The sequence below is a fragment of the Rhipicephalus sanguineus genome, chromosome 5 (genome assembly GCF_013339695.2).
Source record: "Rhipicephalus sanguineus isolate Rsan-2018 chromosome 5, BIME_Rsan_1.4, whole genome shotgun sequence".
Classification (NCBI taxonomy): Eukaryota; Metazoa; Arthropoda; class Arachnida; order Ixodida; family Ixodidae; genus Rhipicephalus; species Rhipicephalus sanguineus.
The window spans coordinates 55,298,947-55,316,463 of NC_051180.1; the positions used below are offsets into that span (position 1 = coordinate 55,298,947).

Sequence of the window (17,517 nt, forward strand, 5' to 3'; positions counted from 1 at the left end):
AGCATCGTTTGTGTAAAAAGAACCACCAGAATGAGTACACTAAATGCGTGTCTCATGTTGTTTGTGAAATTCCGTTGTCATGTGGCCGGTCGTATATTGGTCAAACCGGTCGCTGCTTCAATGGTTTGACAGCGACGATGGGGGAAGAAAAACAGGAAGTAAATAAAGCATTTCATTAGAAACACGGATGGGCATTTTTTTTTTTTTTTTTTTAGCAGCTCTCCCGCCGTCATCTTGAATTTCGGTCCGGGACCGAGCAAGCGCCCCCCCCCCCCCCTCCAAATCTGGTCGGATTATCCTCCACCGTAGAGGGGGCGCTTGCTCGGCATTTTACCATTTTACAGGGTGGCTTCTCTGCAGCAACTTGCAGTTTAGTGTGACTAAAGCCCCTCCATCGCGTCTACTGCCGGAAAACGCATGGAGGGGCTTTAAGTGTGACTGCGCAGTGGATCGAGCGGCGCGTGGAAAAGTGATGCGCAACTCTGGCTTCCTCAGGAAGCTACATGACGAACAGATTTATTTAGTAAAACTTCAGCTCGCGACGAGTATGCCCGTGGAGTATAAATTTGGAAACGTGCTTTCATTGAGTCAGTTTGAATAAAATGCCTTGCAGAGTAACGAGAAAATATATTGGTGAGAGGCAAAAAAAAAAAAAAAACTCTGACTGTTAGAAATTTTTTCGAGGGTGCCATACTTCATGTTCGTGCGTGCGTCTGTGTGTGTGTGTGGGTATATATATATATATATATATATATATATATATATATATATATATATATATATATATATATGCATAATTGAAGAATTTAGGGGAGGGGGGTTCCCCACCCCCTCAATCCCCAGCTACGCCAATGGAGAAGGGTTATCGACATCGTTTGGTGTTGATATCCAATAATGCGTTTCCCCTTGTGTGCAACCTTTTGGTTGCTTATGCTTTCCGAGCAGAAGTAAACAATCCTCGATATACTGAAAGGATCCTGGAAAGATTAAATAAAATGTCAGTGATGAGCTGCAATGCGCACGTGTTTAATATGGACACGAGATTCCACTTTAAAACGCGCGCTCAAACGGAATGTGACGGGAGGACACAAGTGACGCAATCTTGAGGTCAGCAAACGTCACTCCGCTCTCCGCCAATCTGCTTCCGCGCCTTAGCCTTATCCCCACGCTGACTGCGCTGACTTCGACAGCGCTTTCCGCGCTGGCTTCACAGAACATCGTCAGCCGCACGAAGAAATGGACGTCGACTGGGGCGGCGACGAATTGCCAACACCTGTGGTGGACTTTTCTGGACAGGAACTGAACGCGGAAAGCCTGGAATCACGGCTCCTAGAGGCAGCTTCATCTCAAGAGGGTGATGGCCAGGCGCCCCCCCGGTCACTGCGGCTTGAACGCAACAGGCTGGACCGGCTGCCATCGGCCGCCCTGGCGCCCCTGGGACTGCGGTTGCACACGCTAGACGTGAGCAACAACGGATTGACCAGTTTGGGCGAACAGCTACCGTGCCCTTCCCTGCGCGTGTTGTTGGCGCGAGGCAATCGACTGAATGAGCTGCCCAAGCACTTGCCGTCGCCACTACAGGTGCTCAACTTGTCGGGCAACCAGTTCACCACACTGCCCGATCAGCTGACGCAGCTTACCGAACTTCGCCACCTCTACATGGGAGGCAACTTGCTGACCGAGCTACCGGACTGCGTCGGAAACATGCTCAGGTAACTGCCGTTTCGCAGCGTCATGCGGTAGCTGTCATTAATAATAGTAATAATAATATCTGGGGTTTAACGTCCCAAAACCACGACATGATTATGAGAGACGCCGTAGTGGAGGGCTCCGGAAATTTCGAGCCTCAAACATTTTCGCCTCCATCGAAAATGCAGCCGCCGCGGCCGGGAGGTAGCTGTCATTGTAATACTAACAGTGCGATGACGCAAGTGGTGATGAGTAAGTGGCGATGGCGCATGGCGCCCTCTCGACTCGGAAGCCGATTTTTTTTTTTTTTTTTTGCGATATGACAGCAGCTGCACGTGTTTGCCTTGGCAGGCTCCGTGCGCAGTAGCTTTGATCGACTGTCTCGTTCTATCAGCTCTGAAAAGCCAGTGTGCAGCGTGACTCCAGCGAGATATGACGCACATTTTGAGACTCCATAAACTGACAAGGCTTCTACGGGGTGACCATGCGTGTACTATGCAATTCATGGTTTCATGTGAAGGTCTCCACAAACAGCGGCCTAACGCAGCATTTTGTTTGCACGTGCTACCTTTCTCACTTAACATTTCGTCAGCTCAGCTCTAATTCGAAGAAGGTGTGGTAACATTTGTTTACAAAGCTGGCCTGCAGACATGCCGCAAAAGGATTATTTATTTGTATATTTTTCTGCCTTTGATAGAACAATTTGTGCATTTCGTCAGGTTCCCCTGTGGAATGTTAAACAAGTGATCCAGCATTGGATATGAGCAAATGGATTGTCTTGTAAATGCATGCTGCATCAAATAATGCATGCACTGTTATACTTTTCACATAAAACAAGTGTTTGATAGACTTAATGTTCAAAATCCATTCGTTAAATGGGCTTGCAGTAGCTGGGCCTGGTCATTCGTTGTTTTTGCACTGTTCCTAAGAACCACAGGGGCTATCGTATTTTCTTAAAATGCCTAAACAAAATGTAATAGCAAGCCTTTTTTTTTTTTCTGCACATCAGGTTAAGGAAACTTTTTCATTGTAAGTTTACCTCTGTTGACATTGCTGCATGCTAGACACAAACGTTATGCAAGCACGTTTAACTTGGTGCTTGAAAGGACTGAATCTTGTAATATCCTCGTAGCTTTTGTAATACCTACGATGATATTCACTTTTGGCATTGACTTTCTATGCCTCAGGATTTAATGCCATTTGCACTGTGCTGCACAGGCATATCAAATGGCATTCGTCACCTAATGCATTCGCCAGAACCCATTCGACAGAGCAACGCATACTCTCGACACCAAAGCTTTACACACTGCAGTACACATAAAAAACGCCAGGCCTGCGCGGAAAGCACAGCACAGTCACAGTGAAAGCTGGAAGAGCGGCATTTCTAGCGCCCGTTGAAAACTCTCTTGGGGAGACTAATACAAGTACACTAGCAAGGTACCCACTACGCCATAAATCACAATATTTGTGAAGTTTAGAAGCACCTACAACGCCATTATTCGTCATTCTGCACAGAAGCGAGGTTCCAGCTACACATCTGTAAGGCATTATGTGCACTTTGTTTATGTGATGACTGATGACGATGAAGAATTGTGGCTCAGCCCTTTGTAATGGGTTGGAAGCTTTGAACGACTGACCAGCTACGTAATTCACATTGTGTGACGCCCGATCGCTATTTCACTTTCCCACCATGCAATATAACATAGGTTGACGTGAGAAAGAGAGACAGAGAGAGGGGGGAAGAACTTTATTGAGACCCTGAGGAAATGGATTATGGGCTTCCTTGGCAACCAATGCAAGTGCACTTGCGAGGAACCCACTACGCTATAAATCATCATAATTTCTGTGAAGTAGGGAAGCAGCCACTATGCCATTTTTCGTCATTCAACGGAGAGCCATAGTAATCGCTAAGAACATGTAATGCATTATACGCACTATGTTGGTGTTGTGCCTGATGACGATGAAGAATTATTGCAGAGCTCTTGTAATGGGTTGGAAGCATCCAACAGGCCACTCGTTGCGCAATTCGCATTGTGTGACGCCTGGTTACAGAATTTGCGTTGTGTGGCACTTGGTTGTTATTTTGCTCTTCTTCCACGCTACATTACATATGTTAATGTGGTTCCTTCCGGAGATGAAGCCTGTATAGCGTCTTTTTGCAAGGCAGTTTCAAGCACCGGCATGACTCAGAAGTAGAACACTGGGCTCCCACGCAGAGGGCCCAGGTTCGAACCCCGTTCCATCCAGGAAATTTTTTCTTATTTCGTTTTTTTTTTTTTTTCTTATTTCGAGCGATAGTGGTTACGGACACCGGCGGCGGCGGACAACTACGGCGCCAAAAACGGCCGTTGAAATGATCTCATAACAGCTTTTGCTGTAAAATATTTGGAATAGCATCTACCAGGTCAAAAAATATTTTATACATCACTTTTAACAAATCGCATGTTATTTTTAAGTCACTCTCTAGTGAAATTCACTTCAGAATTGCAAGGCTTCGACAGGACAGGCGCCATGTGGGATTCCGGGCTTTGGATTCAATATGCAATGACCGAAGTCTCTGTGATCAGTTGCAGTGTTGTAAAATACAGGAACTCAAGCTAGTAGCACCTTAGCATGCTTACTTCTACATTTCACTATCCCGAATGCAGAATAGAGTTGTTAAAATGCGTGTTTATATTTCATTATTACCCTAAAATTGTTCATTTCAAAAGTCGCTGTTATCAACACCAATTGGTCAAATGCCATGAAATTTCAATGTGTGGCAGCTCCGCCTAAAAAAATGTCATTCGAGAACTTATTGCCTTAGCTACTGAATGTCATTTTTTGTGCCCGTGTGGCACAGGTATAAGCAAGTCTTGCATATCTGCTTTTCTTTAATTTTGTCGCAATGCATGAACCCACATTCACTTATGTGAAAGCCAATATTTGCCACTGTAAATGCTTTAAAGCGCATTTATTTCTAATGATTATTGCTTAGCAAATAATCTGTTCATATTATTAGCAGTACTGCTCAGTTCAATGCGAGTACAACCCATGCATGGCTCAATGTATCAAGCTGTGTTGCCGAATTTAAAACGTTAGAGAGACTGTGCTACTTCAGTATGGCAAAATACAACAGCACATGATCTGCTTCATAAGAGCTCTTAACTACTTCAACATTTTAACAGTGACACAAAGTTATCTTTTGATTGTTGCTTATACCTTTATCTTCTTAACACTGTTGTACATCTGGCATCATAATGAACTAAAGGTAAATGATTACAATTAATCACTTCATTTTCTCACTCACGTCTAATTATCGATGCCTACTTACTACTGCCCTTACTGCAGCAGCATCGTAATTACAAACGTTCGGAAGAAGCATCTGCATAAAGATGAAACGGTAGGCTGTGCCTCTTCGTGACGCTTATATATTGATAAACTACCACCTAAATGTGCACATCACAACATCATTTGCTGCACAAGGATTTGGTTTATGTACATCATGGCTAGATGACATAAATGTCCGAGCAAATGAAAGAACGAACAGTATAAAGGGCTTTGTCTTGTTTGTTTATTCAGAGGTCCGGTCGTTTGTGCTGTTTGGCCATCATTTGCTGCATTTTTGTTTCTGTGAATTCTGAGAATATCATGCTTGCCTTAGCGTCTAGAAATTGCAGATTCACTATGGAAGTGAATGAAAACGTGGTTTAATTTAGTGCAGACTCCTGAACCCCATGTAGTTTGCTGTTTAACCAGTTAAATTGGGAACTTGCAATATAAAAAGCTTTTGCTAAGGCACATTTGGAGATTGAAGCCTGTGGGCTCTTAAGGCCTCACTTCAAACATGCACTTAAATACTTAAATTGTCTTTTTGAAGTGTGTTTGCAATTGCCTTGACCCATATAGTTGAAGTAGTGCACTTTTGATGAGGCCAAAGGGGACAAGAAAGGCATGACACTCGCTTCTTGTCCCATTTGTCCTCGTCAAAAGTTCACGGCTTCACCTATACGGTGTGATGATCGAGCGCCTACTAGCCCATCTTTCAACCCTGTTGCTTCATGCCACTTAGAACAAGTGGCAGTTGACTTGCAACATGATGTACTGTTGCTCCATTAAACTTCTAAAAAACTAAATGCCTCCATAGGTAGTGCAAAACAAGCATAACTAGATTGAGCACCAGTGCATTGGTGTCACCCTTGGAGCTCAATCATAGCTAGCGAATGTACCTTGCAAGCTCCAATTCGTGAGAATACGCTGTAAAACAATCTGAATGTTGATTGGTAATTTGTTAATTAGCCAGTTGGCACAGTTTTGACATCTCATGAAATTGAGCAATGTCAACATCCTGGAGCAATCTGGCTGATTGAGAATGTTGATGCTATCAGCCATAGTCTATTTCTGGAGGGGAAAAAATGATCCTGTTATGATTAAAGAAACACTGATCATATTGACAAAACAAATTTACGGATTAAAATTTAGCACTTTGTAGACTGTTCTTGGCCGCGTGCCAGAAATGAAACCGGTAGTAGAGACATAGCCAGGGTTGGGAAAGTTGGTACACACCTATGGTGGTCGGACTACCCCTCTCCCCCTCCAAATAAATAATAATGAAGTTCTGGCTTGGCCCCTGCTAATCCTGGCTGTGTGTCCCTGGCTGGTAGGAGGAAAGAAGTGTTAATTTCAAGGGCTCGTTTTCTTTGTTATACACAATATTAATGAGAACTAACAGACAATAATGCCAAGGAAAGTATAGGGGATGTTTTTAGTAATAAATGTAAGGTAATTGTGAAGAAAGAAAAGTGGACGAAAAGATAGCTTGCCGCGGGCAGGGACCGAACCTGCGACCTTCCTGGACCGAACCTGGCTGGTAGGGAATCACACCTGCTGACCGCAGCTTTCACTCCACGTGCATTTTGATAAAAGGAGAGATCAGCCTCCCCTCTACAAGGACTGACTTGGCCGCTACGTCGTGCCTTTTTTTAACCTGCATATATGGCCACCGCTGCGCACGTGATGTGACATGCGTCTTTGTCGAGAGTCAGGGTCATGGAAACTCGGCCACAGCGTGAGGCAATCATCACTCACAGCCCTGCCATGGTTGCACATAGTCTCCCGTATCCAGCGCATTTCTCACGTTCTGTTGACATTATGACAAGAGCGGAAGACCTGATAACGCTGCCCTCTGTTTGGACTTGTTCAGTCTTGCGTGCGCCCTCGCACGTGCACAAGAGCATTGGATAGAAAGCTTTGGTGTTTCTTCATCCAGTGTGCGCAGATTGAACAAATGTATCAGCCGCATAGCCAGGGGGGTGGTTTGGGGGGTTTGATTGCACCCCCCCCCCCTCCCCCCGCGAAACATTTATATTTTGTATGTGTATATATAGGGCACACAAATGTACATAAAGGTGATAGAGGCTTTCGGACCCCCACCCATCCCTTCCCCCCCTTAAAAATTTCTGGCTACACCCCTGATATGTATCATTTGTGGCATTACCATTTTTGTGCATCTCGGTTCTTAAAGGGTGACAGGAATAAATAAGTATAATACGAGGGTTGTTCAAAAAGTAAGGACTGTTTGGTCCCCACAAAATAAATATTCATTAGTAAAAGCTTTTATTGGCTGGTTTAGTTTAGCACAAGACTACTTCACTTTTCTACATAATCACGGTTAAATTCTAAGCACTTTTCATACCGCTGCGCCAGTTTCTTTAGTCCCTCTGCATAGAAGTTCTCCGCCTGGGAATTCATTGCTGTTTGAGTTGGTCGGCAAGCATTTTTAGTACCCACCTTGCACACACTGTGATATCTGCGCTTTTCAGTTGCAATCGTGCAAATTGTAGTGCGGCTGACAAGAGGAAATTCACCTGACAGACAACTGTCAGTCGCCGATCTAATCGCAGTGCCCGGTCCACTTTGAACAGTTTCATTGGTCTGAATTCTGGCCTTTCCACTCCGCTTTTAGTCGGGCACATTTATGCGGCTATTTGTGAGGTCTTTACACGATTTTATTACTTTTCCTTGACTCATCACTTCATGTTCATAAACTAGGCACAATTCCACATAAATTTGAGAAGCTGATGATCCTTTTGCAAGCAAAAATTGAATTACAGCTCGCACTTCACAACAGGCGCGAGCAACAATTTTCGCACACATTGTCGTTTCCGTTCCCCAACAAGCAGACTACTGAGTCAGAACAGTAACTGCAGTACCTTCGCAAATAGTTAACTGATGGCACTGCACAATTAAATCTTCATTCTAATGTGTTAATACTTCAATATTAGCAAACGGCCCTTACCTTTTGAATAGCCCCTGTATTTTCTGCAAATTAAACAGTAATCAACGTGAGGCTGCGTGAGGCTACAAAGCATCGGCACGAACAATGTACCAATGTTTAACAAGTGTTGCGACCTACTTCAACGAATACGACGCACCAGAGATGTGCACGGGCTGGGGTAGAGCCCTGCTGACTTTCAGTTGGGCCCTTGCCAGGCTTGCTTTATAGTCTGACTTTGGTTCGGAACACTTTAGCCCTCCACTTCCACTAGAAAGATTACCAAAGGCTCACGCTGGCTGCTTTAAAGTGGGTGCTTGCCGCTTGTTTGGAGACCCGTTACGCAGGTCTGTTGAGCTTCAGCACAGAAAATAAAGAGCCAGATAGCGTAGCAGGTGCATCGATGGTATTGGGCACGTGCTTTCAAAATGCTTACAGTGTACAGAAGACGCTATGGGGTGCAGGCTCACTATTTGGTGTCATGTGAGAAGAAAATCTGAGATGAGCAGCATGTTCGTAAATAGCATCGCTTTCATTACCTTTGTGTTTTGCAGTACAAAACATTTCTAGGAATACTGTTGTCAGTGTATCCAATTGCCAGTGAATGTCATCAGATTAGCAATCAGACATTCAGGATGTTTAAAAAGCAAATCTACCGCAAAGACTGCATATTCTGGTTTTCACGAATGCATTTTCGTTCTCTGTTCCCTTGTGCTGTACTATTTCATGGCCGATGACATGCGAGAATGTTTATTTGGTGTTGAATGGGCTGGGCTGTGAGTGCACTTTTTGGCATAACTTATAAGAAGCCAGCAGACATTTAAAAATCGGTGTTCGATTTGTTATGAACTTCAAGTGCTTCAACAAAAAATAAGCTAGGTGGTAGTGGATGAACATACATACTTGCTGCTGGTGGGAGCTGAACCACTGCCTCAGCATGACAAGTATGATGTTTCAGATGTTCCACATTGGGCAATGGCATATTTGCTTATGTCTAGTAAACACAGACAATATACAATATTCTAGCTTATACCTAACCAGTCGATGTGCTTGGTATATCCATAAATGGCTGGCATGACGTAGTACGACTTTATAAGGACTAGCCATCGACCATTGTCTTGTTAAGCATTATTGAGTGTTGGCTTATGGTTTTGTCTGTTAAATCTGAAAGCAATAATAATTAACAGCCCAGTTTACAATCTTAACTGACTCCCTGTATGTCATGTTGTGTGTAATATGACCAGTGTAGAATGCACGGAGTGTTTTGGAGCACAGCTCTTTGGTGCCCGTTCCTGCGTGGCGTGGCGTCACCGTCAGCATAACCGAGAGACATGAAAAAATAAAATAAGAAAAAAAATATCCCGGATCGAACGGGGTTTGAGCTCAGGCTCTCTGCGTGGCAGTAGAGTAGTGTACCACAGAGTGTACCCTACCTGTTTGCAAAAAGACCCTAACAGGCGTCATGTCGGCCAAGGAATTGCATTAACCTATGTAATATAGCATGGCAGAAGAGTAAAATAACAACCAGGCATCACACCATGCTAATTGCATGACTAGTGTGTTGTTTAAAGCTTCCCACCCACTGCAAAGTGCTCAGCCATAATTCTTCATCAGCCACATGCCGCATCAACAAAGTGCACATAATACCTTACAGATGTGTAGCAGGTACCTCACTTATCCACAGAAAGATGAATAATGGAGTAGTGGATGCTTCCCTACTTCACAAAAATTATTAGTTATGGCGTAGTGGATACCTTGCGTCTTTACTTGTATTAGTTGCCACAAGAGAGTTTAGAGTGGGCTCTAGAAAGGTCGGAGCTTGTGCACATGCGGGGCTGGCATGTGCACTGAGGCTGGCTTCGCTTGTCGTAACAGGGCTGTCGGCATTTTGCTTGCTTCACGACGCCTGCAACGCTCAGTGGTGTGCATAGCACTTGAGCGCTGGTAGTTTCTGTGGCAATATGTAATGAATGTTACATTGCTAAGACTGTGGAAAGCCGAAACTTAAAACGCAGTTGGTGTTGCCCCAACACGAAACTGCGCTCAGAATTTGCATTAGGCAATATCGTAATCATTGGTGAATTTTTTTGTTTGTTTTCATTTTCTCTCTTCTTTTTCTACCTTAGGGTCAATGCAGAGTAATTTCATTGGCAATGAAGTAAATTACAATGTTTACTCATTTCTTAAGCCCAGTGAGCGTGATTATGCTTTGCAATATAAGTATAGTCCCATCCAGAGTCAAGTCTCTATATCCAAGGCTACTGCGTCGAAAAGGCTTCAGTCTGCCTCCTTCCTGTTGCAAGCATGCACGCCATGGTCGGAGGCAGTGATATGATAATGAAGTCTTGGCACACTGCATTTTGTCTGCCTGTGTGTGTTAACAGCTTATCAGTTACCCACTGCGATAAATGACAGCGTTTATAGTCTCCACATTGAGTGTCGTCACTCGGTCGTAAGCATGGAACTGCGTTTTGTTTTGAGTTTTCATGGTACGTAAATAGCTTCGTGATCACAATTAGCTGATCAAACTTTTAGAATTTAAAGTTTACATTTTGAACATACTTTTGGAAATTGTTGACACTGTATGTATGGTTATATGAACACTTGACCTCTAGATGTATTATTTACGAAGTTAAATGCTGCTGCTTTCTCCCCCTTTTTTGTAACGCAGTTGAAAATTGGAATATCGCTATGTCATACAGGCAATGAATGGAATATTTTCTAGTGTGAATATTATGACGCGTTTATCGAAAATGGAAAAATAATGGCACATTGCAGGTGTTTGTTTGGTATTGTTTGAGAGTATACAATTGTGCCTAATGTGACCTGAAACACTCAGCATGTTTCTTTGGTGGTGGCATCTCTGGAAGAGAACCTCCTTTTGCGAGTATGTAGAAGCAGTTACGCCAGTTATCGTGAAGGTGTTTACATTGATTTACTGTACATGGCTTTTGGAAACCATGTACAGTAACTTTGCATTTACATGGCATGACACACCCTCCCTGTTATACTATGGCACCGGTAGACAGATTACTTTCATGGGTGAGGGTGACATCACTCTTGAGAAATATCGAAGTAAATCAAGATTTCGCCAGGAAGCTGGTTCTGTCTGGCCTTTCGAAGGCAAGGTTGCTGAATAATATTCCTTGGCATTTGCTCCTAGCCGGTCAAACAGAAATGCACGATTCACGTGAAAGACTTTACTGCGACAGCCAAAGCTCCATATGAAATGCTCCTTAGTAATGTGAAAACTTGGGTAACTTGATGCATGATGAACTACAGCACAACTACAGAGACGATTGCGCCTTGTTCGTCCTCCTCCTATTATCCTCATCTTGATAGTTGCACTGTGGTGCATCATCATGGAATATTATCTGTGTGTGTTACAAATTTTTACTTATGATTTGACGCCGAAAATGTGCGCGTACTGGCAAAGGGCAGGGAGTGGATGCACCCTGTTTGTTCCCCTTCTGTCGGCAGTGTCTGCCAGCGCTTTAGTCTTGCAGATGTTTTCCATGCAGGTAATAGTGATGCTTTCAAAATTGAGTGATATGACTACTCCCCCCTCACTAACTTTTCCTGTCCATGCCTTTGTCTTACCCCGATTTTTATGTGCTCACATGCTGCAGTTTATCTGCAGGTCGATGTTGTGAGGGCTTTTGACTAAAGGTCTGCACATGCATGTCTGCTCTTTGCACGCGCAGCCTGGAGGCTCTCTACCTGGGCGGCAACCAACTCGAAGAACTTCCAGCATCGCTGGGCCGACTGTGGCGGCTCCATAGCCTGGGTCTCAATGGCAACCGTCTAGCCAGCGTGCCGGCCTCGCTGGCCGACCTGCGCAGCCTGTGCTCACTGGCGCTGCACGACAACCGGCTGCGCACACTGCCTCCTGGGCTGGTGCAGCTGGGCCAGCTCGTCGAGCTGAGCTTGCGCGGCAACCCGCTGGTGGGCCGCTTCGTGCATGACCTCACGTACCGGGCCCCCAGCCTGCGCGAGCTTGCTGCCCGTTGTGTGATCCGCGCAGGCCTGCACAAGTCGTACGAGGCGCGCGTCTACCTGCCAGCCAGCGTGCGCGAGTACCTAGCCTCGGCGCAGCACTGCGTCAATCCACGCTGCGGCGGCGTCTATTTCGACAGTCATGTGGAGCGGATCCAGTTCGTGGACTTCTGCGGCAAGTACCGACTGCCGCTGCTGCAATACTTGTGCTCGGCGCATTGCAGCTCACAACTGCAGGCCGACTCTTCTGCCTCGTCATCGTCAGTCCAAGAACAGCTAGAAGAGGACCCCGATCGCTTGCGACGTGTGCTGCTTGGCTGAGGTTGTGGCCCTCGAGGATGTTGGGTGCAGTGTGGGCGCAGTTTAATATTAAAGGGACTGCGTAGTGTCATGGACTTCTGCACATACGGAGCTTGCATGCCATCGCTATGCTGCAGACGTGATAATGTACAGACATAAACGCACGCTACAGAAAGAACCAGTGGCATCTTGAGGCAGGCACGCCTTTGTCCCTTACCTTATTGCCGTGAGATTTTAGACGCCCTGGAGAGAATGGTTATGTGTCACAATAAGACTCCCGATTTTATTTGAAGTTTTTAAGAATACGCCTGCTTGTTCACAAAGAGGTGGTGTTTTAAAACTCCTTACACAGTTTACAGACGCAGGCGACTCTTCATAGAATGGCAGAAAAAAAACTTGTGCTGCAGGTTTTTCAGTGACCTTGTTGGCAAAACTGTGTATAGCTTGAGATAGGTAGCAGCAAAATAAAACAAAATGCTTGATCAAGCTATGTAAGTCACTCAGTTCTCGAGCTACAGTGACCATGGGTATTAATTTCTGTCAATTTTTTTTTCTGCCAAAAATGGGAGGCTACGTTACTACACATGCCCATCACTATAGATTATGGGCCCAATTTCATTACGTTCACTGCTCTCTGTTTGTTTACTTCAGTGCACAGTCGAAAAAGGTTTCTTTGAAATTTAAACCCAAGAGGTAATGGGCACAAATGTGGTGCACAGTTCTGCCGGAAGGTTCTAATTTCACTAAGTACTGTTACCATTTTGCATACTTTGAGCTCCAGCTTCCAAATAAGGGCCGCTTGAAAGTTTTGGCACACTTATAGGCCTACATTAGTTAATACTATGCATGACATCTGTACTTGCACCAAAATATGCATTTTCCGGAAATGATCAAGATGTGTCTTAATAGTTTAATGTGCCTAATTTCAGCCGAGTAAAGTTTATATAAAGATGTCGCTACATTTGAATTGTGTCACAACTGAGGAGGCGTTTTTAAGATAACAATCAGCAGATGACATTTGTACATATTTGGAAACTTTCGCAATTCGAACATTGTCTACAGCATATCTGCATTGCCCTTGCAATTTATTGATACTTCCACCAGAGCCTTTCATGATGGAACAAATTACATGTTTATTTGAATGTGATGATGGACTTACTGGTATCACGTACACCTGATTATTTTATTCTGTCGGATGTATTCTTAGTTATAAAAATACTGCAGACTGACAGGTGAGTGCCCTTGTATGAATTGCTTAGAATGTGATGACTTCCCTTTTTGTGTAGAGGCAATCGCAGAAGGTTTACTTCACAAATATTGCTAGTCACAGTGTTCTACCCAGTTAGTCTGTTGTGGACTGTAAACACTTCATCTAAAGCTAAGGAGAAAGAATTTTGCACAAAAAAATTAAATTGGACTGTAACTAAAATGTATCATGTCTGGTTTCTACTGCGCTTTGTAACTGGTCGTAACAAAACGCACCTCTCTCGCAATTGAAGCCAGTATGGGCCTGCCCAAGCCTGCTGAATGTAATTGAGAGCTTAAATGGTCCAGAAGAAAAAAAAAAGAACTAGGGAGGGGCGAAGCATATACGGAAGGGTGTTTCAGCTCCACTAACCTGAAACCTGGGAAGTGGCAAAGCATGCACTGTGTGCCGGTGTTTCCCACAGCAAAATCGCTGCTAATGGGCAATGAGAGATGGAAGAAGGGCCTCTCCAAGGTAATTCGCCACGTTGTTTTAAGAGTGATTTCTTTGATGAGGCTCTAGTGATGCCAAGCCTGAAACCGGCCATGTAGGGGAGGGTGTTTCACCTCCACTAACATTGTCGAAAAATTTTGTTGTAATGCAGCTTACTCTAAGGTTCTTCTTCTTATTATTATTCTCCGCTACATGCCCGGTTTCAGTAAGGGAAGGGTGTTTGAGCTCCACTCGGTCAAAATGGGCCAATCATGCAGTGCATGCCTCTGCTGATGTGCAGAAAGCTTGCACTGCCTCCGATCCTTGAGGCTGTAAGAAAACCACGTTAGGCTCAGAAATATCTCTGAGGGAGGCAGGGAATGTTCAATATATTGACTGGAAGAAAAAGAAGGTGGCTGTCGCCTTTCAGTCGTCTTAGATGAATCCATAAGGAACCCTGTGAGATTTTTTTTTTCTTTATCAATAAAGGGAAATAAAAAAAAGACAATCGTGATTTCTTTCAGTTCCATTTGCAGAATGGAACACAACAGTATGACACACTAAGGCATTGGGGCGGTTGCAATAGTCTGAAATAGAATAGTGCAAGTATCGAACCGGCAGCACGGTCCGACTGTCTGCCTGCGGAATACGTACAGCGGGGATGGAAAGACACGCGAACATGCGGCATCTGCATTCTTTGCTGTTTCGCATCTATTTTGAAGTGGTTATAGCCTCGATAATTGATGAGAACACGACGTCATCCATGGCACAATAAAAGACGATCTAGCATCTTTTTATTGCCACCACGGTTAGAGCGTGATGAAAACAGCGCGCCGCTATGTTCGCGTTTCTTTCCATCCCCCTGTACCTGTGAAAGCCTGCAAGAAGCACAAATGCAATTAAACTCGGATGCATACACGAATTCGTGAGCTTCGTGATACGCGCGGCCGTTCAGCGCCAGCTTCCCGCAGTCTACTTGCCCAGCGCCACCACGCGGCAGCGGCGAGCGGACGCGGAGCGCGCGCAGCTGCGCGCAGCGCGCGCTCGACGGCCCGAGGAGAGCCATCGCCCAGGCACTGGACGAGCATGTCGGCTGAGTAGGCGCCCGCCAGGAATTTCCTCATGGACACTTCGAGGCCGTGGCTCTTGTATTCCGATGCGTCGCCTGCTTTAGAAAGTGCCTCTCGGAAACGCCTCTCGTGCGATGACAGGGGTTGTTTTCGCGCTGGGAAAGTGGAGCTTCTTCTCCGGTGACGCCATATTTACCAGGACGAGAGTGGTCTTCGCATCCAGAGCATCACGCGGTGCTTCCTTCTGTACACTCACACCGAAAGTCAGCTCAGAGCACGCTATTCTGCTCTCTGAAAGGCAACTGCTGTTACCATTCAACACTCACGAGGCGCAGTCTTTAGAGAGTTTTAGAAATTGCGTTAGCGTTTGTTGCCACTGCGCGTGCGTCATACGCTATCCTTTCGGTTATCCCCCTTAAGTTACGAAAATAGCGTATCGTATACCCAACGAAAGCTATCTCTGCGTACCCTATACAAGGGCGCCCTATATTCTAAAACTGCCTTTTGTCAAATATACATTCTGAAGCCCCTACATAAGCGTGTGACGGTAGACTCAGCGGCGAGGTGCACGGATACGGCCCTTACTAGATTCTTCGGGAATGTTACTCACACGCGTGAGCATCGGAAGCCGGGAAATGCTCGTTTGTGGCATACCTGCAACGAGGGCCTTCGTGCGACGGATCGCGTTATTCGGCGTGTAGTTTTTTTCGACACTTCGGCCGGCGAATGATACTTACGTACATACACCTTATACGTGAGCACCGATTAGTATATGAAAACGAACACTTAAAAAAAAGGTAGTAGTACTTGCTAACTTTGGGGTTGTAACGGCTTGTCACTTATCAAGGGTGGATCTTTGGCCTTGTTGGTGCGACATATGCATAACGTTAAGCGCAATACTGAATCGACGAGGACGGGACAGGGAGTGACACACACACAAGCGCTAACTTTCAACAATGCTTTATTGTGAGCCGGATCACTGCATAAATACATGAAAATTGCGGACATCAGGCATGCGCAAATGTGAAGGATCTAGAAATGACAATTCTTTTCTGGACAATGATAATGAAGGTGCGCTGACACAATCTTGGCCTAACTCGTGTATGGTGGCTGATTCAACTATCAACCGCGTGGTCTCATCTTTGTGCGTGCGTACGACAGAGCACTCATGAAAAGCAGGCGAACACCCACACGTGCTGCAATGCGCGGTTAACAAACCATCGCCACCCTTCTTTACATTGTTTTTGTGTTCTCTAAGCCTGTCGTTAAGGCAGCGCCCTGTCTGCCCCACGTAGAATTTCCCACACGAAAGGGGGAGCTTGTACACGACCCCTTCTTTGCATTCCACGTGGCGAACTCTGTGATTTTTTACGCAGCCGCGCGCTTTGTGAGCAGTTGGGTTGCTGAGCCTGCACAGGTGTTCGCCTGCTTTTCATGAGTGCTCTGTCGTACGCACGCACAAAGATGAGACCACGCGGTTGATAGTTGAATCAGCCACCATACACGAGTTAGGCCAAGATTGTGTCAGCGCACCTTCATTATCATTGTCCAGAAAAGAATTGTCATTTCTAGATCCTTCACATTTGCGCATGCCTGATGTCCGCAATTTTCATGTATTTATGCAGTGATCCGGCTCACAATAAAGCATTGTTGAAAGTTAGCGCTTGTGTGTGTGTCACTCCCTGTCCCGTCCTCGTCGATTCGGTATTGCGCTTAACGTTATGCATATGTCGCACCAACAAGGCCAAAGATCCACCCTTGCTAAGTTCATTTCTAGTACAAATGGCCCCTTTTTACATGTGTCTCCGGATCCTCAAACCATCATTTCACTCATCGCCGCTGCAACGTGTAGGGCCCGTTCCTATTCCTTTTGCATCCGCAAGGGTTTGCTTCCAGAAGACGTCAAGCTACTCTTCTGTGGTTTCCGTCCTTCGACAGGGCACGGTAAAAGAATCACGAAGATTTTGAAATCTGAATGCTACCGGCAAGTACGAATTTATCGACAACTGCTTAGTTCGATATTCTTCGACAACTTGGACGAAGAAGCGGCGAAGCAGCAACTTCGAAAGTCTCTCCGCATTGCCGGTGAAATCACCGAGGCTACTTGGATCCGCCTGTTGTGTGTCCTGCGCGCACAAGTTCCCCTCAAGTCGCCGAGAGCCACTGGTGCCATCCACTTGCAAGAGCCTTTGGTCATCCCTCCCACCGTCCGGCACGTTCTCTCTTTGGGACCAAAGTTCGCCGTGGAACCGAAGCTCTCCGCACCTGAACTGTTGTCGCATGTGCGTCGGGTCGCCCGCCAGGCAACCGAATCAGAGGAACCGCGATGCATCTCGGAAGGAGTCGACGTGTTAACCCGATGTAAGCAGACATCTTCAAAAATTCCTGTACAACGCGTCATTTCCTTTCTCAAGGACAATTCGTTATGCCTTTTAACCGCGGATAAGGAGGGAGGATTCGCGTTAATGTCCCACGACCTGTACCTTTCCAAGGCTAATAAAGCCATATCTGACGTACTTGTTTGCCGCGAG

At 45.5% G+C, this 17,517-nt stretch overlaps 1 protein-coding gene across 1 annotated transcript; it reads left to right on the forward strand.

Moving 5' to 3' along the window:
• The first annotated feature begins 1,191 nt into the window (after positions 1–1,191).
• On the forward strand, positions 1,192–13,667 carry LOC119393656 (leucine-rich repeat-containing protein 58). Its single transcript, XM_037660765.2, has 2 exons — positions 1,192–1,712; positions 11,647–13,667. Exons 1-2 carry the CDS (start codon positions 1,237–1,239, stop codon positions 12,257–12,259), a joined length of 1,089 nt encoding a protein of 362 aa, XP_037516693.1. The 5' UTR covers positions 1,192–1,236; the 3' UTR covers positions 12,260–13,667.
• The last annotated feature ends 3,850 nt before the right edge of the window (positions 13,668–17,517 follow it).